At 36.8% G+C, this 23,065-nt stretch overlaps 2 protein-coding genes across 5 annotated transcripts; one reads left to right on the top strand and one right to left on the bottom strand.

The window, feature by feature from the left end:
• Positions 1 to 9,490: 9,490 nt before the first annotated feature.
• On the bottom strand, positions 9,491 to 14,546 carry LOC136219048 (probable leucine-rich repeat receptor-like protein kinase At1g35710). 3 transcript variants are annotated; one of them, XM_066006270.1, is made up of 3 exons: positions 13,981 to 14,546; positions 10,078 to 13,825; positions 9,491 to 9,983 (listed from the first exon to the last, which is right to left on the bottom strand). In XM_066006270.1, the coding sequence occupies exons 2-3, from the start codon at positions 12,989 to 12,991 to the stop codon at positions 9,610 to 9,612; spliced, it is 3,288 nt and encodes a 1,095-aa protein (XP_065862342.1). In that variant the 5' UTR covers positions 12,992 to 13,825; positions 13,981 to 14,546; the 3' UTR covers positions 9,491 to 9,609. The 3 variants fall into 3 exon arrangements, with proteins under 3 accessions (XP_065862342.1, XP_065862343.1, XP_065862341.1); XM_066006271.1 differs by having other exon boundaries at positions 10,078 to 12,919; positions 13,981 to 14,542; XM_066006269.1 differs by having other exon boundaries at positions 10,078 to 14,546.
• A 6,393-nt stretch (positions 14,547 to 20,939) lies between these two features.
• Positions 20,940 to 22,681, top strand: LOC136220742 (probable serine/threonine-protein kinase PBL23). Of its 2 annotated transcripts, none has more exons than XM_066008528.1 (4): positions 20,940 to 21,074; positions 21,255 to 21,626; positions 21,723 to 22,114; positions 22,286 to 22,681. In XM_066008528.1, exons 1-4 carry the CDS (start codon positions 20,951 to 20,953, stop codon positions 22,556 to 22,558), a joined length of 1,161 nt encoding a protein of 386 aa, XP_065864600.1. In that variant the 5' UTR covers positions 20,940 to 20,950; the 3' UTR covers positions 22,559 to 22,681. The 2 variants fall into 2 exon arrangements, with proteins under 2 accessions (XP_065864600.1, XP_065864599.1); XM_066008527.1 differs by having other exon boundaries at positions 21,723 to 22,138.
• Positions 22,682 to 23,065: the final 384 nt, after the last annotated feature.

Here is a 23,065-nt window from a genome sequence, read left to right as displayed (position 1 = left end):
CATAGCCAGGAATTTTCTTCCTTTGAAACTAAGCATACAGTTTTTGAAAACTTTTTCTCCAAGTTCAGCATGAAGACATTATCAATGCGAGGGGCAGTTAAAATTAACTCATTAGTTTTACCCTCGTATATTTTACATCCAGTGTCATCAAATATAACTTTTCTCCCATTATCACATAGCTGAGCTACGCTGAGTAAGTTATATTTGAGTCCGCTGACTAGGAAGACTGACTCAATAGTAGGATTACCTCCAACGGTTCCTGACCCTACTATCTTACCCTTTTTGTTGTCTCCAAAACTTACGCTTCCTCCTCGTTTACGCTCAAATGTGATGAACTGAGTTTCATCACCAGTCATATGCCTCGAGCATGCGCTGTCAATATACCACATCTTTGACTTCTCAGCACATCTCAGGCTTACCTGCAATGTAACTAGTTACTCTTAGGTACCCAATTCTTTTTGGGTCCTTGCTTGTTAGGTTCAACAGGTAAAGCATCATATTTTATTTTATGGCGACATACTTGAACAGTATGGCTATTCTTTCCACAGAAGTCATAGCTGACCTTCCGTTTAGGATTTCTCACTGACTGGTCAGCACCCCAGTGCTGAGCGTGCCAGCACACCTTTGTGGTGTGTCCTTTCTTCCCACAGAAGTCACACTGGACATTCCGCTGAGGATTCCATCTCTGCTGACCAGTACCTCAGTACTGAGTATTTAGAGGAATATTTCTTTTGTTTGGAACCTTTAGTTGGTTCTGGATAGTTGTGACGTCCTTTCTCAGTTTCTTAGAATCTGATTAGACTTCAGAGACAGACTTATGTATGATCTCCATGTTATCATGCAAAGTTGAATTGTCCTGAAGAAGGAATCTGAGGTCACTCAGCTTGACCTCTTCAACCTCGTCACAACGCCTGCTGAGTGCTCTAACTTTCTTATTACACTTTTTGACAAGTGTGTAGAGGTCACTCAGGGCATTAACCATTTCGTTTCTGAGCTGGGGTAGTGATATTACCTCATTTGATTGCTCCTCATCGTCAGATGCAATGGAGGGGTCAGCATGCTCAGAGATGCACGGCTCAGTAAGTTCGTCAGCCATAAAATAGATCTTTGCTGACTCAGTGGCATCAGCTTCTGATGATGAAGACTCATCACTGTCGCTCCATGTTGCCACCATTGCCTTTTTGCCGTTCTTCCTTTCTTTCCTCAGCGTGGGGCAGTTTGACTTGATATGGCCAGTTTGATGACATTCAAAGCATGTAATGGGCTTTGAGTTGTCCTTCTTGTATTTGCTGTCACTGGACTCAGCTTTATACTTATCAAACTTTCTGTAAGGCTTCTTAGAATATTTGTCATTCTTTCTGAACAGCCTTTTCATCTTCCTGGTGAACATAGTCATCTCCTCATCATCTGTTGAGCTCCCATCAGTGGAGTCAGCTTTCATGACAAGAGATTTTTGCTTCTTGTCTTCAGACTTTTCCTTCACCTTGAAATTCTTCATTGAGATCTCATGGGTCAGCAGTGAGCCGATGAGTTCATCATATTTGTAGGTGGTTAAGTCTTGAGCTTCCTCAACAGCAGTCTTCTTTGCTTGCCAGTTTTTAGGAAGACTCCTAAGAATCTTCTTGACTTATTCTTCCTCAGTGAAGATCTTCCCAAGTCTCTTAAGCTCGTTGATGATGTTTGTAAACCTTGCATTCATGTCAGAGATTCCCTCATCATCGTTCATTTCGAACAGCTCGTATAGTCTCATCTGCTGGTTCACCTTGGACTCCTTTACTTTGTTGGTTCCTTCGTAGGTGACCTCCAGCTTCTTCCACATCTCTTGTGCTGACTCACAACCTGATATCTTATTATATTCTGCAACATCAAGCGCACAGTGAAGCATGTTTATAGCCGAAGCATGATTTTGTAGCTTCTTGAGATCATCCTCTGTCCATTTGGCCTCAGCTTTGACAACTGTTTGGCCAGCCACAACTTCAACAGGAACAAATGGGCCTTGGACTATTGAAAGCCATGCACTCATATTTGTTGCCTGAATAAAGTTTTTCATCCTATTCTTCCAGAAGGTGTAGTTAGACCCGAAGAATAGGGGAGGCCGAGTAATGGACAGCCCCTCAGGTAAGATCTGAGTTGTCTGGTTTCCTGGGAGAAACCGAGTGCTGTTTTCAGCCATAGTGGGGATCAGCTCAAGGTAGTTAAACCTTTCTCAGTGAGCTTTTAAGCTCTGATACCACTTGTTGGTCCCTTATAACGTAACAAGTTAGTTCCAAGGGGGGATAGGAACTATTTAAAATTTTAGTACGTTAAGGCTGACTTCTTTCTCTTTAAAAAAGGATTACACAGCGTGCTGAGTAAATTAAGACACTAGCTTAGTCAACTGGTGACTAAGTCAGCTTCTTTCTTTGAGTCAGGAGATAGCACTTGAGTCTATTCCTGAACTCAGATACTCAATGTACACAACTCAGCGTGACCTCTTTACTTGGTTAGTTTTGTTTAAGCAAGCAATATATATATTAAGGAGTTTAAGGTTAGAAAGATGTTACTCAGCAGATTTATCCAGGTTCGGCCTCTAAGCCTACGTCCTGTCCCCGGAACACGTTCCGAGCTTTAGAATTCTCTACTGAGCTCTTTAACGGTAGAGCATCAAACCTTTTACAACTTAGAAGCTGAGTATAACAAGAGTACCTTCCTCTATACCTCTACTCACTCCTAATCTCTCGCTGAGTACTATAACCGAGTACTCAACCTCTCCTTTCTAATCTCTAGAAATGATAAAGATTTGTCCTAAACAACAATTGCTAAGACACCTTAGATGATTGAATAATCACTCTAGACTTTTACACGAAAGATATAGAATTTGGTGTAAGTATTTGCTTTGCTTTTTCTCACAAAACTTTGAGTAGAATTTTGGTCAGCGTAATGGCTTGATAAAAGTTCTGTGTTCTTGAATGAAGCAACTGAAAGGCCCTATTTATAGAGACGTCTGAGGCATCAGTCATTTCGAATTTTGAAATAACCGTTGGAGGGAAACGGCTTCCTGTCATTGTCACTCAGTCCTGCTCAGTGCTCTTGGCCAATCAGATTCGAGTATCTTCTATCTTCAGTCAGTGCTGAGCAGCTTTTAGTCAGTCCAGCAGAATGTCTCTCCATTTATGGTAAGGTCAACTAGACAACTTTCTGTATCTTCTGAACTTTATCCAAAGTAGAAATACTTTGTCTGGAAGTTGTTCTTGCTCAGCTGCTGTCTTGTACTCTTTGTCGATACAACTCAGCAGCTTCGTTCCAAAGTTGTTCAATGAAGGTCTTCTCGATCCTTCTCTCGCTGAGCTGCGTTTTGTACACAACGGCAGCGTTTTGCACACGCGGGCCAAGTGGTCTTGATCCGTTTGACTTGGGCTTTGACTTCCGTATTGGGCTTTAAGCCTTTTAGTCTTTATGTCTTATAAACAATTTAACTCAACATTGAACAAACACATTAGTGTAATAAATCAAAGCATTTAAACTTAGTGTGTTTAGAATATATTTAATTTTACTTAAATAATTTTGTCAAATCAAAATCATGTGGAAAGGTGTTTCAACAGGACTTTCTTTAACCGATTAGCTAAGACTTTAGAAACAATTTTGTAGATCACATTACAAAGAGCTATCGGTCTTAAGTCAGAAACCATCTCAGGTTTTGATTTCTTAGGGATTAATACAATATTAGTTTCATGAATCTCATCAGGCAACACTCCAGAATTTAACCATAACAAACAAGCTTCAGTAACATGACCTCCTACTACATCCTAAAATTTCTGATAAAAACCGGGGTTAAAACCATTAGGACTAGGGCTTTTGTCAGGGTGCATTGAAAAAAAGGCTTCTTTAATTTCTACAGCATTAAAATCACCACAAAGCATATCACAATTTTCCACAGACACCTTCGGCTCCACATTTTCAATAATAGGACCCAAAACACAACCATTCGAGGTAAAAAGCTGGGAAAAGTAAGAGAGAATAACAGAATCCAAACCTGCACCCCAGCTGCGCCATTCTCCATCTGCATCACGAAGCCTCTCAAAGCTATTCTTTTTCCTCCTATTATTAGCAGCTGCATGAAAAAAATTTGAATTCATATCACCGCCAGCCAACCATAATTTTTTTTGCTCTTTGCTTCCAATACAATTCCTGTTGGTACAGGATATTTTCCACCTTTTCCCGAGCTTCAATGAGTAACGCCTGATCTGCCCCGTCGACGCGATTCTGTAGCCTTTTAATCTCAGCTCGACGGTCTACAAGTTTGGAAGAAAATCGACTACGCAGCTCGGTTCCCCACTGATATAGCGCCTGCCCGCACTGCTTCAGCCGAACCAAAATGTCAGCCGAGCCATTCACATTCCAGGAGCTTACAATCCGATCACGGCAATCAGGTTCTTGAGTCCAGGCAGTTTCGAATCGGAACCGGCGAACAAACACCCCTTCACTAGAGGTCGGACACATCACAAGAGCTGAATGGTCAGAGGCCGAAGATTCCTCATTAATAACTTTGGCCGAAGGAAACAATTGAAACCAACTGGACGACGCTAATCCCCGATCTAACTTCTCTTCAACAAAATTATGATAGCCTCTGCTCTTTTCCCAAGTAAACGCATGCCCAACCATATGGACCTCGAACAGATTACATTGCTCAATCACATTAGAAAAACCATTAATTAAATTAGGTGGATGTTTGCGACCACCACTCTTCTCACTCTGTAAAGCCATGTCATTAAAGTCTCCAATAATTACCCAAGGCAAAGAGTGATTACTACACAGATCCCAGATCATCTCCCAAGAAGCTGACCTTCTAGAGCGCTTAGGAAAACCATAAAAACCGGTTAATCGATACTCCGGCAAACCCAATAAAGAGACTTTGACATCAATAAAATTTCTAGAAGCACTTAGCAAACTGACTAAACCATTAATTTTCCAAAGTAAAGCCAACCCCCCACCTTGGTTAATAGGATCAATGAAAAAGAGACCAGAATAAGAAAGACTACGCTTTATTACCTCAACTTTCTCGCGGTTGCATTTCACCTCCATCAGAAAAATAAAGTCGGGCTTGAACCTAGCAACTAAGTTCTTTAACATACGAACTGTTCGAGGGTTTCCCATACCTCGACAGTTCCAGCTTAACGTACTCATTCTCCTTGGCGGGTCTGGTCTCCAGACCCCGCCTGCTGTAAGTTTTTTGAACCAGTCACCATTGGTGTTGTATCCACCACCATATCAGAGGTTTTATTCTCAAGAACCTCCTCTTTTCTTCTCCTCTTTGTCTCTATTACAACAAGGCTATCATTCTTGTCTCCTTGCTTTGAGACAGTCCCTTTATTATTTTCAAACAAGGACACAGTATTCATCACTGTCTTTGTTCCAACTCCTTGTTTCATAATCCCTCCAATAGGACTTTTCGGGGCCGCAATAATTTCCATCGGACGAGCAGTTTCAGGCGGCTTTGTCAAAAGCCACTTCGACTGCGATGGGGGCTGCAGTCTGCGGGGCAGAGCACGTAATTCGACCGAGAATGGCCGTATGACAGTAGCCGGATCAGGCACATCAAGCAATTTCAGACAAAATCTCTCAGCATGCCCTAAACAACCACAGAAAAAACAGAATATAGGCAGGCGTTCATATTTGAACGTAATGGTTTGCGGAGTCTCACCCGCTCTGCCGATAGGCATGGAAGCACACAAGCTTTTCCGAACATCAAGAGAAACCCTAACCCTCATATATGATCTGCCGACGCCATTGAAGTTGTTCGGATCCGATTCAACGAAACTCCCTAAAGTATTACCAATCAATATAGCCACCCTCTCTGACATAAAACCACTCGGCAAATTATGAACTTGAACCCACATTTCCGTATGCATCAGTTCTTCATCACCACGTACAACATCCCCTTCAAGTTTCTGCATGATTAAAAGATGTTGGTCAAAAGTCCAAAGGCCTTCTTTTAAGATCCGTTCACGCTCCCATGGATGATATAGATCAAACCGAAACAGATTAGGACCCAGTGGTTCCACCGCCAAACCTTTTGCCGGCTGCCAGATATCAGCCAAAACACTCGGCATTTTTTGGGTCTCTATAGTCCTCTCTGTCAAAAAACGCCCAAGAAAGCTCCAACGTTGAATCGGCGCCATTTGTACCACATCATCTGCTTCAAGCACAAGCCCCAACTGCAGATTTCTCTCCACCCCATCAATCATATCATGATTATTCGAAGACGCCATTAAAATGAATACAAAGTCGGGTTCGGAAAGTAAGAAGAAATTACAGTAAAATTGAGCGGTGATATACTCAAGTCCTAACCTTACAACTCCTCATACGGGAGAGATTCTTAAATCTTACTGTTCAATGACCAATTAATAAGTGAATTACTAAACCCAGCCATGAATTCCCACCCCTAGCCCCGTAAAAAGACCAAACTACCCTTTACCTAAAATTTGAAAAAACACAAAACCTCTCAAATACCCTACACACTCTTTGATCAAATCCGGACTAATTTGTGAACCAAAACATGGAGTGTAACAACAACCGTAAAGAGAAAGCGAAAATAATAAGATTTACCGTTTTTGTTTTTTGATTTAAGTTAAAAATTGAATCTGTGGGTGATTTTTTAAGAACGCCGGAATCGCAGTCGGGCGTATGAACATCGCGCCCGACCTACGGTTCCGGCGTATGAATATCACGCCCGACCTGTGGTTCGGGCGTGAGGCTATCACGCCCGCACCATAGGTCGGGCGTGATATTCATACGCCCGCACCATAGGTCGGGCGTGATGTTCATACGCCCGACCTATGGTTCGGGCGTGATGTTCATACGCCCGAGGGGTTTTTGAAATGTTTTTAAAAAAAAAAAAAATTATATTTACGTTTTAATTAAATTGTTAAATGTTTACATTAATTTGAGGTTTAATTTATATATGAAATTTTGATATTAATTCGATTATAATTTATATGTTAAATTTTTAGATTAATTTAGTGTAATTTTGTAGACGGAGCGGCCTACTATCGGGAGGAAATCCGTCCCGTCACCTGCTCGTCGTCTAGATATGGACTAGCGGACTAATTTTTTTACGGGTTTAATTCAACAACGGACTAATTTTTTTACGTAACAGGTATTTACGGATTTAATTCAATAGTGGACTAGCTATTTTTTTTGCTCTCCCGACACGCGGGCGTGTGACTATCACGCCTCACCGTCTGGTCGGGCGTGATAGCCCCACGTCTCACCGTGTGGTCGGGCGTGTAGCGATCACGTCCGACCACACGGTGAGGCGTGATAGTCACACGCCCGCGTGTCGAGAGAGCAAAAAAATAGCTTTTTCCTCCCCAAAACCCATGAAAGGGTATTTTCGTCCTTTTACGGGGCTAGAGGTGGGAATATGGGGCTGGGTTTAACAACACCCATTAATAATGAAAGCAAACCCTTTTTATCTTTTTACTTGTACCAAAGGCTTAATATAATTAAGGTTAAGGTGCAAAAATACCCCTAACGTTTTGGGTCAGGAGCAATTTTACCCCTAACGTTTAAAATGTTGCAATTTTACCCCCAACGTTTGTAGCCAAGAGCAATTTTACCCCTAACGTTGATAAATTGGGTCAATTTCAGAAATAATTCATCAAACTGTCTTCTCGGTCATGAATTTATCATCTACACTTCACATGTGCATCATTTTATCAACAACAAATCATAAACATATGTTGAGATGTGAAAAAAATAAAAAAATAATAAAAAAAATATACTGTCTTTTTTACGAATTAGACAAAAAAATTCAAAAAATTCACCGAATTTATAAATATTAATCTCCAATTCTATTATTAAATTATAAAAAACATAAAATCCTTTTTTTTAGAATGAATTGATATGCAATTGGTGCAAAATAATGAACAAAAATATATGTATTTTATAATATTATCTGAAATTGACCCAAATTACCAACGTTAGGGGTAAAATTGCTCTTGGCTACAAACGTTAGGGGCAAAATTGCACCATTTTAGACGTTAGGGGTAAAATTGCTCCTGATCCAAAACGTTAGGGGTATTTTTACACCTTAACCCTATAATTAATGTTCATTTCCATGTTCAAAATAAACTCAAAATTAATTATTCCCAAAGAGCCGCAAATCCTTGATTACGAATCGGACCGGCGCCGGAGCAGAACCGCGAGCCAAAAGAGAATTGAACGACGATTAGGGAGAGCAGCGAAGAGAGCGGCGGCAGGGGAACAACCACATAAGCGAACTTAACGACAGGGAGAGAACACACGGATCCACGATCCAAAGAGAAGGAAACGGCGGTGAATAACCTTCACGATTCCGGATCGGAACAGCGCCGGAGCCATTCCTTTTTCCAAGGGATCCTTCTTTAATAAGATCTCTTTTTAAATTATCATAATTAGGTAATCTTTTTAATATTAGGTACTGCAGTTTCCAAGCAAAAATATATAGATCCGAATACAGCGGCAGGCCAACGGCAGACGGCGGCGGACGGTCCGACGACCTAACAGATCCGCGTCGGACGAAGACAGATCGACGCTAGACGGAGGCACGGACGGCGGAGATCCATGACTGGACGGACAGATCCGCGCGAAAGGGACAACAACCCACAAAGGAGAGCAGATCCATGGTTAACGAACGGAATACACCATAGAAACGGGATCCGCGGCGAAGAAACGAACAGAACGACGGTGAGATGGAGGGGAGAGCGGCGTTAAGCCAAACCTAGTAGAGCCGCGCTGGTTCTTTTTTAGCAGAGCGGCGCTAGGTTGAATGGGCTTTTTTTCCAAATTATTCTATTCATGTGACATAACTTATTGAATAGTGTTGTGCACATAGATTAATCAATTCATTTACTTAAGAAGCCCAAATTCTAACCTCAATAACTAATCCAAACCCCAAAATTACCATGCAATACAACATTACCCAGTAGAATCCCAAATGGTTGGAGATAATATTTCCCTCTAAAAATGCTACCTCATCAATTCTCATAACTCTCAATTTAAAATGTTATTCTACAAAAATCTTTTGTAGTAATTAGTCATTTTCACTTCTATTTTTATGGGTGTCATACGCATACTGCATTTTATATTTATTATTTTATTCACTTAATACAACATAAATATTATTTGATTTTCAATCCTTAATTGAATAATAAATATTAATATATTTATTATTAGTTAAATAAATATTAATAATTTGATTTTAATATAATTTTGTGGTTCAATTGAAAATTAAGTACATAAACACAAAAAAAAGTTGAAAATTAATAGTAATATTTTGATCATGCTGAGTTCTGTCATTCATTTTTTTTTTTCCTAAACAATGGAGCATCCCAAGTTTTCAGTCCTGGATTTGCCACGGCAAAAACGCAATCAAAACGTTCTGTACAATTTTCCAAGAATTTTAGTTTTTGGAACGTTTTGATAAAACGCTTTAAAATTAACATTTTCATGCAACATAGAAGTATACAAATACAATCATAATATACATTTCCTTATTCACATAAAGATGACAATAGCATTTTATATTACATTTTGGAAGCATGAAAAGTGAAACAAAAGAGAAGAAGCTTTCTCTTCTTCCTCAATGGATTATCTGGTGAAAGTTTCATGAACCAACATTTCTCCCAATTTTATTTCAGAGAATGATGGCTGTGGCGAAGGACGCCATTTAACTACTAGCAGCTGTGAAGAAACATGTTGCATTGTTGGTCGAAGTTCAGGATTTGAATTCAAACATGCAAGTGCAAGCTTTACTATGTAGATCACTCCTTCAGCAGTTGTGTTTTGAGGAGGCGGGAGGCGTTGATCAATCACATCCTTTAACAGTGTTTCATGGCCATCCGATGACGATGAAAAGGATGAGATGAAATCTCCTGGATGTATTCCAATTATTATTTCAAGTGTCAACACTCCAAAACTGTAAACATCGCATTTTTCACTGACTTTCATTGTATATGCTAGCTCTACAAAAAGAAAAAAAGGATCCAAATTAGAGATAGTATAAAACAATCTACATACTTCAAAATTTTATATACGAAACGAAATCAAGGTATGCACCTGGAGCGGTGTATCCAAATGTGCCTGCAAATGATGTCCAATTCGAAGAGTCAGGCATCAATAGTCTAGCAGTGCCGAAGTCAGAAACATGAGCCTCGTACTCTGAATCCAGCAGCACATTGTTGCTGGTGACGTCTCGATGAATAATTGGAGGAGAGCAATCGTGGTGCATATATGATAATGCATTTGCTATTCCTTTAATAACATTTAGCCTTTTAGTCCAGTCCAATTCAATTGCTGCTTCACTGTCACTTAATATCTTCCTTAAACTTCCTCTTTCAATGAAGTCGTAAATCAAAAAAGAGTGTTTGCGGTGTGAACAAAAGCCATATAATTTCACAATGTTTCTATGACGTATGTTTGTCAATGCACCAATCTCATTTGCGAATGCTTTCAAATCATTTTCTGACTGATGAAGTTTCTTCACAGCAACCACTCGGCTTGGTGATACAGTAGCTTTATAGACAGTTCCATACCCTCCTTCCCCAATGCAATATTTTGAGTTAAACTCTTCTGTTGCCTCCACAATTTTTTCGTAATGCAAGTCTTCATCATCTAGCAAAAGTGCGAAATTAACTCCAGTATTTGCCTCCGGTGATTTAGCTTTTTTCTTCCAAATCTTTCTGTACACAATGAAGAACACTCCAACCAAGACTAATAATAGCAATAGACCACCCATGATGGGAATAACAATCCATTTGCTTGCATTCTTTCCCTTTTTAGGAGAAATGCAAGACTTTAGTCTTGTATTGTTGCCACATAAGCCTCTGTTGCTTCTAAGTGCCTCGAAAGGAGCTTCACGAAAAGCTTTAATGTCAGGAATTTGGCCTTCCAATTCGTTGTATGATATGTCTACTACTCTCAAACTCAATAAATTATCAAAAGTTGTTGGAATTGAACCTGACAACAAATTATGGGAGAGGTTTAACATCTCCAATCTTTGGAGCTGACCAAACTGTTCTGGGATCAATTCTACCAACAAGTTTTGACTGAGATCAAGACTTTGTAGAGAGTGTAAACTGCTTAACTCTGATGGAATACTATTTGTCAACTTGTTCATGCTAAGATTCAAGAACAACAGTTTTGAGCACTTTCCGAGCTGCTGGGGAATTGCTCCGCTTAGATTGTTTGCTGCTAAGTTAAGATGTTGCAGATCAGATAACATTCCTATTTCATGAGGAATACCTGAAAGCTTGTTATCATCAAGAAAAAGCTCAACCAACTTTAGCTTTCCAAATTCTTTTGGAACGGTTCCAACAAGCTGATTCGATGATAGGTCTATGGATTGCAGCTGAGGTGCCTTCCCAATTTCAGCTGGTATTGTGCCAGAGATGATGTTATTTGAGATTCTCAATGCAGATAAATTTGAAAAATATTCCCAATTCCATGAAAGCTTGCCGTAAAATTTATTGTGACTCAAATCGATGTAACTCAAGTGCAGATACATACCAAAGTCTTCTGATATATTTCCTGTCAATTGGTTATTCATCAAAGCAAGTCTTAACAAGCTACTGCAGTTTCTCAAGCCCTTTGGTACTGGACCATAGAAATAATTGTTTTGTGCTGCAAAATATTGAAGCGTCCTCCCACTGCAGATGCCTTTCGGTAATTGTCCAGTCAATCCGTTGTCATATAGCTGCATAACTGTAATAACACTCAAGTTTCCTATTGAATTTGGGATTACACCAGTGAGATTATTTGATACCAGCGAAAGTTCTTTGAGAGATGTTAACATTCCAATCTCATTCGGTATACTGCCATAAAATTGAGTGTTATCAAGATAAAGGGTAGACAAGTCTGTCAAGTTTCCTATAGAAATCGGAATTGTACCTGTGAGATTGTTGTCTGACAGGACAAGTTCTATTAGAGATGACAACATTCCAATCTCATGAGGTACGGAACCATAGAGCTGATTGTAAGAAAGATAAAGAACAGACAACATTGTCAAGTTTCCAATTGAACTTGGGATTCTACCTGTGAGATTGTTGTGAGACAATTCTAAGTCACTGACAGAACTTAACATGCCAAGTTCATGAGGTATGGAACCGGAAAGTTGGTTCCATGAGAGATAAAGAGTCGATAAACTTGTCAAACTTCCTATAGAAGTTGGGAGCGAACCGGTAAGATTATTATCTGACAAACTAAGAGTAGTGACAGAGTTCAACATTCCAACTTGTTGAGGTATAGAACCAGAAAGTTGATTCAAAGCAAGACTGAGGATTGATAACCTCGTTAAGTTTACAATAGAAGCTGGAATTATACCAGTGAGTTTATTACGTGACAATCTAAGATCAATAACATATTTCAACATTCCAACTTCTTGAGGTATAGAACCAGAGAGTTCATTTCCATAAAGGTAAAGAAATGATAACCTGGTCAAATTTCCTAAAGACTTTGGGATTGTGCCGGTGAGATAATTGTCTGATAAATCAACATAATTGATTGAACTCAAAAGCCCAAAATCTTTAGGAATAGAACCAGAGAGATCATTGATAGACAAGTCAATGATTTGGAGTTTGGAAATATTGCATAGATTGGAAGGAATGGTGCCGTAGAAAGAATTGTTGCTGAGATTAAGCTCAGTAAGATTGGGAAAAGATGAGAAGCTGAGATTTTGAAGCATACCTTTCAAACCATAACTAGGAAGACTCAAATTGGTCAAACTTCCTACCTTATCGCAGTAAATACCAGACCAATTGCAATGAGTAGCAGTAGGTTGAGCCCAAGAAGATAAGAGAGATTGGCTCTGATTATCAAGACTAGCTTTCCACCTCAAAAGAGCATCTGCTTCCCCTGAAGCTTGAAGCTCAGGAAAAGATGAATTAGAAGCAAAGGCAAGGACCTGAAAGGAAAAAACGAAAAAGAAGAACATGGACACAATGGAAATTAGTGGTTTGTCAAGAAAGAAAAACATGGCTTGACAAGAACAGGCTGGCAGAAAGTTTTCTACACTCAAAATTCATATGTTTCTACTTGTGAGATAGTCAAAATTCAAAATACAATAGTCTCCTGAAATAATATTATTCTAATTATAATAAGTGGAAAAATCAGTAATTTCTTCCTTTAGGCCCACATGAAAGACAACTGTTTTAGGACGGCTGTGGGTGAAAAAGTACCAAACATGTCAAGCATCATAGTACCAATTTCAGTAATTGGATGATGATGAAAGAGTTATCTTTAGAAATTCAGTTGATTAACTTGGATAAGATTCCCATAATGATGGTTCTGGTATTCTTGGACCAGTACCTAATTCTATTTCTTCATCACCATTATAATCAATTACACTAAAACAATTACAATAGATGTTCAGTTGATTCAAGCTCAGGGACATCAAACTCAAAATCATTTGGTTTGTTTATGCTGTTTTTTGTCAACAAAGAATGAAGTTTCTCAAATTAGTTCTGACTGCAGCATTTCTGTAACTTCTTCTGGTAAAATTTCTTTTCTACTCGCTCTTCTGGTAATTAAATGAGGGAGCTAATCATTAAAATGATATTAAGTGAAAAAGAGTTAAAGAAAGGTACCCAATTACTGAGTTTAGCAAAACTTAAAGACTGAATTGATGGTTTTGAGAGATTGGAGATCCAATTGACTTCCAGGTAGAGGTTTGATTAACTATACTCAGTACAACATTAGAAACAACAGATATAGATGAAATCAGCTTAACCTGGAGAAATACTTGCTTTAGATTAACCCAAATATAATTTCGGTAGAGATTATCTCAACACATTTCCACAGATTTTTCAACCTATATCAAAATTAAAAAGATCACATAAAACCCACGATAATTGAAAGTATATTAATCAGAAATAGGGAAAGAGATAAAGAGAAATAAATCAATCAATCCCAAATTGGAAAGGAGGAATGAAGGAAGGAACGAAATCAAATTCATAATGAACAAACCTTTGGCGAGGTCTGAAATAATTAACCACATTTTCAAACCTTCCATTCTGAACTTCTCATGAACCCCATCTTTCTCTTTGTTGCTGCTTTCTCATCTGTTCTTCTTTCCTTTGCAGAACAGAAAAGCACCGAGCTGGTTGTCTGAATGAAAAGCAGCTGGTAGGCTTATTAGAACCCCAGGCCAGTTGAGCCTGACGAACCAAATGAGAGATCAGTCACCATTGGAAAACTGGCCCAATTGATAGGCATACAGAAAATATAAGGAATCAAAGTTGGGTTACACTTCAAGATCTAAAGCAGCACCCTTTTATTACAAATTGAAGAAGATGATGATGAATTATAGATAGAGGGAAAATAAGGGTTGGGTAGGGTTTATACCACAAATAATTAGCAACTTTATGTTGCAATTTTGGGAATTTAGTTTCTAATTAAGCTAATTTAGAAGCATTATGTTGTGATTTTAGGAGATGATAACCTTAAGCAAATGTTCTTATTCCTTTTCAACATAGTTTGTTTACTGTAATTTTTGGATTCCTTTTTATCAGATTGGAAACAAGTTTAACCGTAAAAATAGGTTAATTAAATTATATAGTTTGAAAAAAATAAATAAATGATGAAACAAGTTGATTCTCCCAATTAAATTAAACAGGCACACATAGAATGTTCTGCATTCCCTCAAATATACTGGGAAATTTAAGGCCATCCTTTTCCTTTTCCCTTACTTCCAGAAATGCTGGGTTTGTTTGGATGAAGGTTATTCAAGGTAAGGTATGATAAGTGTATGAAAGTTAACTTGTTTATTTTGGAGTGTAATTGAAAAGTAAGGTAAGTGGGGGTAAGTGGGAGTAAATTTTCCCTTGTTTTTTTATGCACCCCGATTTGGGGGGTAAGAGCATCTCCAATAGACTCTTAGTTCACTCCCTAAAAATAATATAAAAAATTGACTCTTAGTGATTTAAGAGTTACTAATACATATCATCTCCAACAATACTCCTTGTATTCACTCTCTATTTATTATTTTATTATTAAAGTTATTAATTTTTGTTATATTAACCAATAGTGAAAGGAGAGAGACAAATCAATAATTAATTATTGTTCTATCTACCAATAGTGAAAGGAGAGAGAATCCTCAATAATAAATTATTAATAAAAAATGAGTTAAGAGTCACTAAGAGGTGGAGAGAGGCTCTCTATTAATAGAGAGGATGAGGAGGCTCTTAGTTATTTGAGGAGCCACTAAGAGGCTGTTAGAGATGATTTTTAACCCTTCCTCCTCAAATTTTAACTTAAGAGCCAATTTAAGAGGCTGTTGGAGATGCTCTAAGGAGGATTAAATGAAAAACTTTCCAATAATACCCTCTTCTTTTATCAAATGGCTGAGCCTTTTTCTTTTGCCAGAAAACGAAAATACACTTTTACTATTTTAAACCCATTATATTAATATACAGTGGACAAAATTTTAATTGGGTTGTTTTATTATCACTCAAATGTTGCAGCACAAAACTTTAACATTATTCAAAGTGTGCTAGTAAAATCATTTTATTTGTAGTTTGAAATTTTAACAATTTGAATTTTTTTAGACGAATCATCAAAAAAATATTATAGATGAAGATCTTGAAAATTTGTATATATTAATTAATTTTGATTAGAATTTATTTAGTTTATAGAAAAATAGAATTCATAATTAAGAGCAAGAGTAGGGATATAAAAGTAATTTTGTATACAACTTTACCTTACTTTACCTTCAAACCAAACACAATTATGTTATTAAATCATCACTTACCATACCTTCTATCCAAACACAATAAGTTATTCATAAACCTCACTTACTTTACCTTACCTTACTTTAAAGGGTTAATGTGTAAAAATGCCCCTAACGTTTTGGATTAGGAGCAATTTTACCCCTAACGTCTAAAATGGTTCAATTTTACCCCTAACGTTTTTAGCCAAGAGCAATTTTACCCCTAATATTGATAATCTGGGTTCAGAAATAATTCATCAAACTGTCTGCTCGGCCATGAATCTTGTCATCTACATTTCACACATGCGTCATTTTAACACTAACAAATCACAAATATATGTTGGGATGTGAAAAAAAAAATATATTGTCTTTTGTACGAATTAGACAAAAAATTCAAAAAATTCACCGAATTTATAAATATTAATCTTCAATTCTATTATTAAATTGCAAAAAACATGAAATCATTTTTTTAGAACGAATTGATATGGAACTGGTGCAAAATAAGGAACAAAAATATCTGTGTTTTATAATAGTGTATGAAATTGACCCAAATTATCAACGTTAGGGGTAAAATTGCTCTTGGCTACAAACGTTAGGGGTAAAATTGTACCATTTTAAACGTTAGGGGTAAAATTGCTCCTGACCCAAAACGTTAGGGATATTTTTGCACCTTAACCCTACTTTAAATAACCTTCATCCAAACAAAACTTTAGAGTTTTGAATTTTTCAGTTAGGTTAGTTTATGTAGTGGGAGTCACGTGAGCTTAAATATGGGCCATTGATCACATTTGGGATCAATAGTGCTCATCTAATCCGAAATTGGACCACATTTAGGACTAAGTGCTTGGGCCCAGTTCAGTAAAGCCCAATTCGTTTTTGTTGCATTCTTTTACTCTTTTTACTAATTGATGTATGAATTAATTAAGTATGATTTATTAAATAATGGGTTAGTTACATGAATATCATGAATACTTTAAATATATACCTATATCTCTTTATGGTGTTATTTATTCTAAACATGTCAGATTCTAAAACTTATATTCAATTTATCAAGGAAACGTCATGGCCCCTTAAAAATAGGTTCATATATTTTTAATAACTAACACTATCTATTAACAACAGTTTACAGGTTGACGATCTCATGCTTATTTCTGGAGTAAACCGGTTTTGAAACTTATAATTAACTTTCCTAATAACCTTCTGATATGGAAGAATACTGAACTAATAAATTCTGATATTTTGGAAAATTGATGATATTGTCCAACCACATATGCAACAATGGCTAACAGAAATTCCTAGATCTCCTCATCTGTCTATTGATGGCTTCTTTCTATAGAAATATTGTCAGTAAACTTAAAAACACAAACAATAATCTGAAAAAGTGCTGATCTTTCAACTTGAAGTTCACCAATAAATTTAAAAAGAATCCATGACAGATGATAGTCAATTTGAAATTCCTGCAAGAATTTAGAAATTAGAATTATTGGATCTCATTTCATTAATTCTTTGTAGTTTAGTGTACAATATTTTTGGACAAAAACACATACAGATTATGGTATCTGTAGAATTAGATTTTCAATAGCCTTCTCAAAGTGTAATTTTGCCATTATTTGCAGGACTGAGCATAAGTTATGCAATCTCCAAATTTGACGACACTGAATGTCAAATATTGTGAAATTCTACAAATAATAAGATATGGAGATCTGAATCTATTTGCAAGTAATAAGAGGCCTGATGCTGATGAAGCTTTCACTAAACATGAACAGTCCAAAAGGGAGTCAGTGATAGAAGGAATTACAATTCTGAAAAATCAAATATGTTGTTAAAAATATGACGTTAACCGCTATACTTGACAAAACTAATATAAAAACCAACTTTTTGATAATATTATTAAAATAAAATATTGAATTGATAAATAACAAAATGTCACATGCATAATTTGTAAATTTAACTAGAAACCTGATTTACCGTGTAAATTCCTCTTAAATAATTGGAAAGAGACGTTTGGTAGAAGCCCATTTCTGTTGGTAGAAGCAAGTCACAAACGTTTGGTTTTTTGAAAGATAGAATTTGGTTCAGGATAAATAATTGGAAAGAGAAATTTTTGTCTCGGGCTGGGAAGGAAATCTTAATTAAAGCTATTCTTCAATCCATTCCGTCCTATCTTATGAGTATTTTTCTCCTCCCTTTACATCTATGTGATGATATTAACAAATTACTAAATAAATTTTGGTGGAAATCGAATGGTTCTTCTCCTACAGGTTTGTGTTGGCAAAGGTGGGAGAAGCTTTGTATTCCAAAGATGGAAGGGGGCATGGGTTTCCGGAGTACTCATGAGTTTAACTTGGCTTTATTGGAAAAACAAAGTTGGCGGCTGTTAATGAATCCTGAGTCACTTGTCCATCGGATCCTTAAGGCTCGTTATTTCTCATCCTCTAATTTTTTGCAGGCTAATATTAGGCATAATCCCTCATATGTGTGGAGGAGCATTTTAGCGGGTAGAGAGTTAATTTTCAAAGGTTTATTACGCAAAATTGGCAGCGGTTTAGATGTGAGAACTTGGGAGGATCATTGGTTGTCGGACATTGATAATCCAAGACCAACTACGGTACCTTCTTTTGATCAGCAATTTGAATTCGTATATACTTTGTTTGATCAGCGGGGTCGGTGGGATGAGAACTTAATCATGTCTATCTTTAACGATAGAGATTGTCGATTAATTTTGTCCATTCCGAGACGATTTTCTGCCCGTAGTGATTCATGGCTTTGGTTTCCGGATAGGCGAGGTAAATACACTGTTAGATCGGGTTATCATTTGGCGATGGGTTCGTTTGGTTGACCCAATTTGGCCTCTCCTCTTCCTAATTGGAAGCGTCTTTGGTCCCTTGGTGTGCCCCCGAAGCTTAAAATTTTTGCATGGCGTTGCTTTAATTCGTGTCTCCCCACTAGAAGTAACCTTGTGGCACGTCACTTGCCCTTACTTGATGAATGTCCGATTTGTAAGGTGATTGGTGAATCTATTACCCATGCTATTATTTCTTGCTCTTTTGCTCAACTGGTTTGGGGTGAGTTTTTTCAAGATATAGAATGAGTAGTGTCTCTTGTTTTGTTTCTTGGTTGGCTATTGCACTAAATCGCTACTATTGGGAGGTGTTTGGGGAAATTCTGGCTGTGGCTTGGTCTATTTGGGCTCACAGGAATCGGGTGTTTTGGAAAAATAAATGGAGCACTGCTGTTCAGGTTCTTTATTCGGGTCGTTAGGTCTGGTCGGAATGGGTTGCTGCTCGAAATACTTTGCGAGTAAATGTTCAGCAGCAGCAGGATAGTTGTAATAGTTGGGTTGCTCCGCCGGTGAACTGCTTCTGCCTCAACGTGGATGCTGGGTGCTGCAGTGTGAATGGTTTTAGTTCGTATGGTTTTATTTTGCGTGACTGTCAGGGAGTTTGTATAGCCGCTGTTAACGGGGCGTTTGAAGGCCTGTTTGATGCTCTCACTTCTGAGATTATGGCTATCCGAGAGGCTTTAAGTTGGCTTAAGCAGAGAAATTTACATTCGGTTTGTGTTCAGTCAGACTGCTTTGTGGCTGTCCAGGCTCTTTTGTCTTCTGAAACTGATTTCTCCTATAGGTCAGAGGTAATTGCGGATTGTAAAGTTTTTTTAAGAGATTTAGTTGCTTGTTCTATCTTTTTTGTAAAACGTTCAGCGAACATGGTAGCCCATGCTCTTGCTAAAGCTGTCTGTTCCGAATCTGTTCGAAGAGAGTGGGATTGTCCACCTTTTTTTCTTGTCGATTTGTTAAACATTGATTCTTAATAATAGTTCAGTTTACTTTAAAAAAAATTAAGTATGATTTTTTTTTTTTTTTTGGAAAGAAAGTATGATTTTTTTATATAGTTTATCCGATTTCTCGAGATCCAGTTTAAGCGATTCAAACCCATAAACTTCCTAGTTAAGGGTATACTCTCAACCACTATGTTAAGAGCTTCACCACAATTATTTATGTAATTAAATATGTAAATTATTATACATGTAATTTATTTCTTATTCATTTATATGTTTTCATTTCAAATCTTGAGGATAAAATTAATATTTCCTATGAATATGATTATGTTATAATGATTAAAAAAAAACTAATTGTCTAATTCGGAAAATAACAAAAAAAACCATGTTATATCGTATAATTTCGATTACGGAGGTTATATAATAATTATACACATGATTTAAACCCGAAGAAAAATATAATTTCGTAAGAGAGCTCATTTAATAAAAAAAATGATAAATAGAACAATATATTATATATAGCGTTAATCCTAACTTATATTATATATTAGCTCCATCAACTTATAGAATATCTTATTAGACACCTGAATTTGTTCAAAATGACCTATTGATCACCTTAATTGATCTGCTGTCCCCTGAATTTTGCTTAGAATTATATATTTGCTCTTCGAACTTTCTTTTTTTTTTTTTGATAAAGCTCTTCGAATTTTCTTAAAGTAATATACATTTCAATTTATCCAACTTGTTCATTATGTAATTTTAAACAAGTTTAGAGACTAAAAAAATACTTTGTAAATTTAGAGGTTGAATCAACATTTTTAGCCAAATTGAACCGCTCTTAATGTATTAAACTATTAAAATTAATATTAAATGTGCATTAAAATAAACAAAATTGTAACGCATGCATATAATCCCATTGTTAGGAAGTAAATAAAACTCCCTGGCTGTTCCTGTTTTGGCTATAATGGTAACTGAATAAGCTTGTAACGGTTGTCTTTCCTTAATCCTTAATAATTTTGGTTTCAATGCTAAGCTGGAAATAATAATATATAAATGGCAACCCTATTTGGACATGCTAGAGATAGAGATAAACAAAGGTAAATAAATACCTGTCTGTAAGTTATCCATTGCTAAATATAGCAAAATTGACTGAGTCATAATCTCCCATTTGATAGCAGAATGAAATTAGAGAGAATTGGAGCAGAAGAAAGGTGAAGGGAAAGAAGAAAGACAAAACAGTTTTTCTTGTTTCTCCTGAAAAACAAGAATCCCCTTCCTTCCCTGCTTGGTTGGTTGAGGTTTTTAGTCCTTCTTTCTCAACAAACTTTCTCTACATTTTGGTTATTGCTTGTCTTTTCTTTCTGATTCCACTCTTTTCCAACCCTTCTTTTTCTATATCCCTCTCTCAATTCTTTTTTTGATGTTGGTGGATCAGAGAGGGGAGGCAAGATGAACTGCTTTCCTTGTTGTATGTCTGAGCAGAAACTTAGCAAAAAGTCTTTGAAGAAAAGCCTCAAGGACTATGATGATGCCAAGAATTTTGCAGCTTTCGCTAACATTTCCTTCAAGAGCGGTACACTTTTCTCTTAATCCTATGTTATATGAAATTTTGATTGTAGAATCTGGGGCTGATTTATAGAAAAAGTATAATATTGTTGCTAAATGCGATATCTCGTTGTAATTGGTGACGGAATTGTGTGTCGTTGATGTTTAATCCTAAAAAATATGTGATTTTTGACTCATTTTGGTCCAGATGAGAGCAAAAGAAGGTACATAGCAGAAGCAATAACCAAAATTGGAAAAGGAACAATATCTGCTGAGGTATTCACATTCAGGGATTTATGCACAGCAACTAAAAACTTCTGCCATGAAAATCTGATAGGCGAAGGGGGTTTTGGGAGGGTGTACAAAGGGGAGCTTGGAAAAACAAACAATTCTGTTGCTGTGAAGCAACTTGACAGAAATGGATTTCAGGGGAACAGGGAATTTCTTGTTGAGGTTTTGATGTTAAGTCTTCTTCACCATTCTAATCTTGTCAATCTAGTTGGATATTGTGCTGAAGGTGATCAAAGAATTTTAGTCTATGAATATATGCCTAATGGCTCTCTTGAAGATCACCTTCTTGGTATGTACAATCTAATTTAAATTTTCGATTCCATTTCTTCTTTCTTAATGATATAGATTGCAAAATACATTGGAATTTTGTGTTTTTGTTTTTTAGATTTGCCACTAGAGAAAAAGGGCTTGGATTGGAAAACAAGGATGAAAATAGCTGAAGGTGCAGCAAGAGGGCTTGAATATTTGCACGAAACAGCTACTCCTCCTGTAATATACCGAGATTTCAAAGCATCAAACGTGTTATTGGATGAGAATTTCAATCCAAAACTATCAGATTTCGGGCTGGCGAAACTCGGTCCAACAGGGGATAAGACTCATGTTTCCACCAGAGTGATGGGGACTTATGGGTATTGTGCTCCTGAGTATGCTTTGACAGGCCAATTGACTGCTAAATCTGATGTCTACAGCTTTGGAGTTGTGTTCTTGGAGCTAATCACTGGAAGAAGAGTTATTGATAATAGAAGAGCCACAGAAGAACAGAATCTAGTCGTTTGGGTATGTAGAGAACACTTTTCTACAGTGTTTCATATGCACCTTAATCAGCAAATGAATTTAATCCTTAAAACCTTAATTATCGGAATATCCTCTTAAGAAACTCAATTCTTAGAACCTTAACTATCGGCTTAACCTTTTGGATTCCTAATGCATTTTGAATGTGTAATGCAGGCAACTCCATTGTTTAAAGATAGAAGGAAGTTCACACTAATGGCAGATCCATTATTGGAAGGGAAGTTCCCAAAAAAGGGACTGTACCAAGCTCTGGCAATAGCAGCAATGTGCCTGCAGGAAGAAGCTGGAACTCGGCCATTGATGAGTGATGTTGTTACAGCTCTTGAATTTTTATCAGTCAAGAATGGAGAGGAAGAAGAGTATATGAATGACAATGCGGATGAATTTCCTGCAGATTATACTAGTGATTCTGAACTCAAAGTTGATTGATCTTTTAGATTTTGGAAAGTGTAACTACAAGTTTATTATAGCAGTTATGAAAAAACATATACAATTTTTCCATTATCTTCTATCTACCTAGAAAGATGAATTTACAACAAAAATTCTCTGTAATCCTCGCACAATCCATGATATTAATACCCGAATTTTTCTTTTAGTTTTTATCAATTTGTTATTCAGTTTTCAAAATGTATAATTTAAAAATAGCTCATAAGTTTTTTTTAGTAACTTATTGCTTATTTAACTTATAACTTTTGAAATGGATTTCGGGTAATATTTGTACCTACGAGAATGGTTGAAGAGAGTAACTCAGTTTCTTATTCAGAAACTTATTCAATGGAGAAGATAATGGAGAAGGTGAAGAGGAAAGTGAATTAGATTTGTCAATCCTAAACCTAAACTTTATGTTCGTTACATAATGGTATAAATAAAAACTCTTCTATGATTTATATCATAAAGACTAAACTACCCTATAGGTGAAAGATAAAAAAAAAAAAT

Source organism: Euphorbia lathyris, chromosome 2 (assembly GCF_963576675.1).
Source record: "Euphorbia lathyris chromosome 2, ddEupLath1.1, whole genome shotgun sequence".
In the NCBI taxonomy this organism is placed as follows: Eukaryota; Viridiplantae; Streptophyta; class Magnoliopsida; order Malpighiales; family Euphorbiaceae; genus Euphorbia; species Euphorbia lathyris.
This window is presented reverse-complemented; position numbering and strand designations above follow the sequence as displayed.

Coding starts and splice junctions, on each gene's coding strand:
- LOC136220742 (XM_066008527.1), top strand. CDS start 20,951: ATGAACTGCTTTCCTTGTTGTATGTCTGAGCAGAAACTTAGCAAAAAG. Junction 21,627..21,722: donor TCTTGAAGATCACCTTCTTG/GTATGTACAATC, acceptor TTTGTTTTTTAG/ATTTGCCACTAGAGAAAAAG. Junction 22,139..22,285: donor GTAGAGAACACTTTTCTACA/GTGTTTCATATG, acceptor TGTGTAATGCAG/GCAACTCCATTGTTTAAAGA.
- LOC136219048 (XM_066006269.1), bottom strand. CDS start 12,991: ATGTTTTTCTTTCTTGACAAACCACTAATTTCCATTGTGTCCATGTTC. Junction 9,984..10,077: donor ATTTGGATACACCGCTCCAG/GTGCATACCTTG, acceptor TTCTTTTTGTAG/AGCTAGCATATACAATGAAA.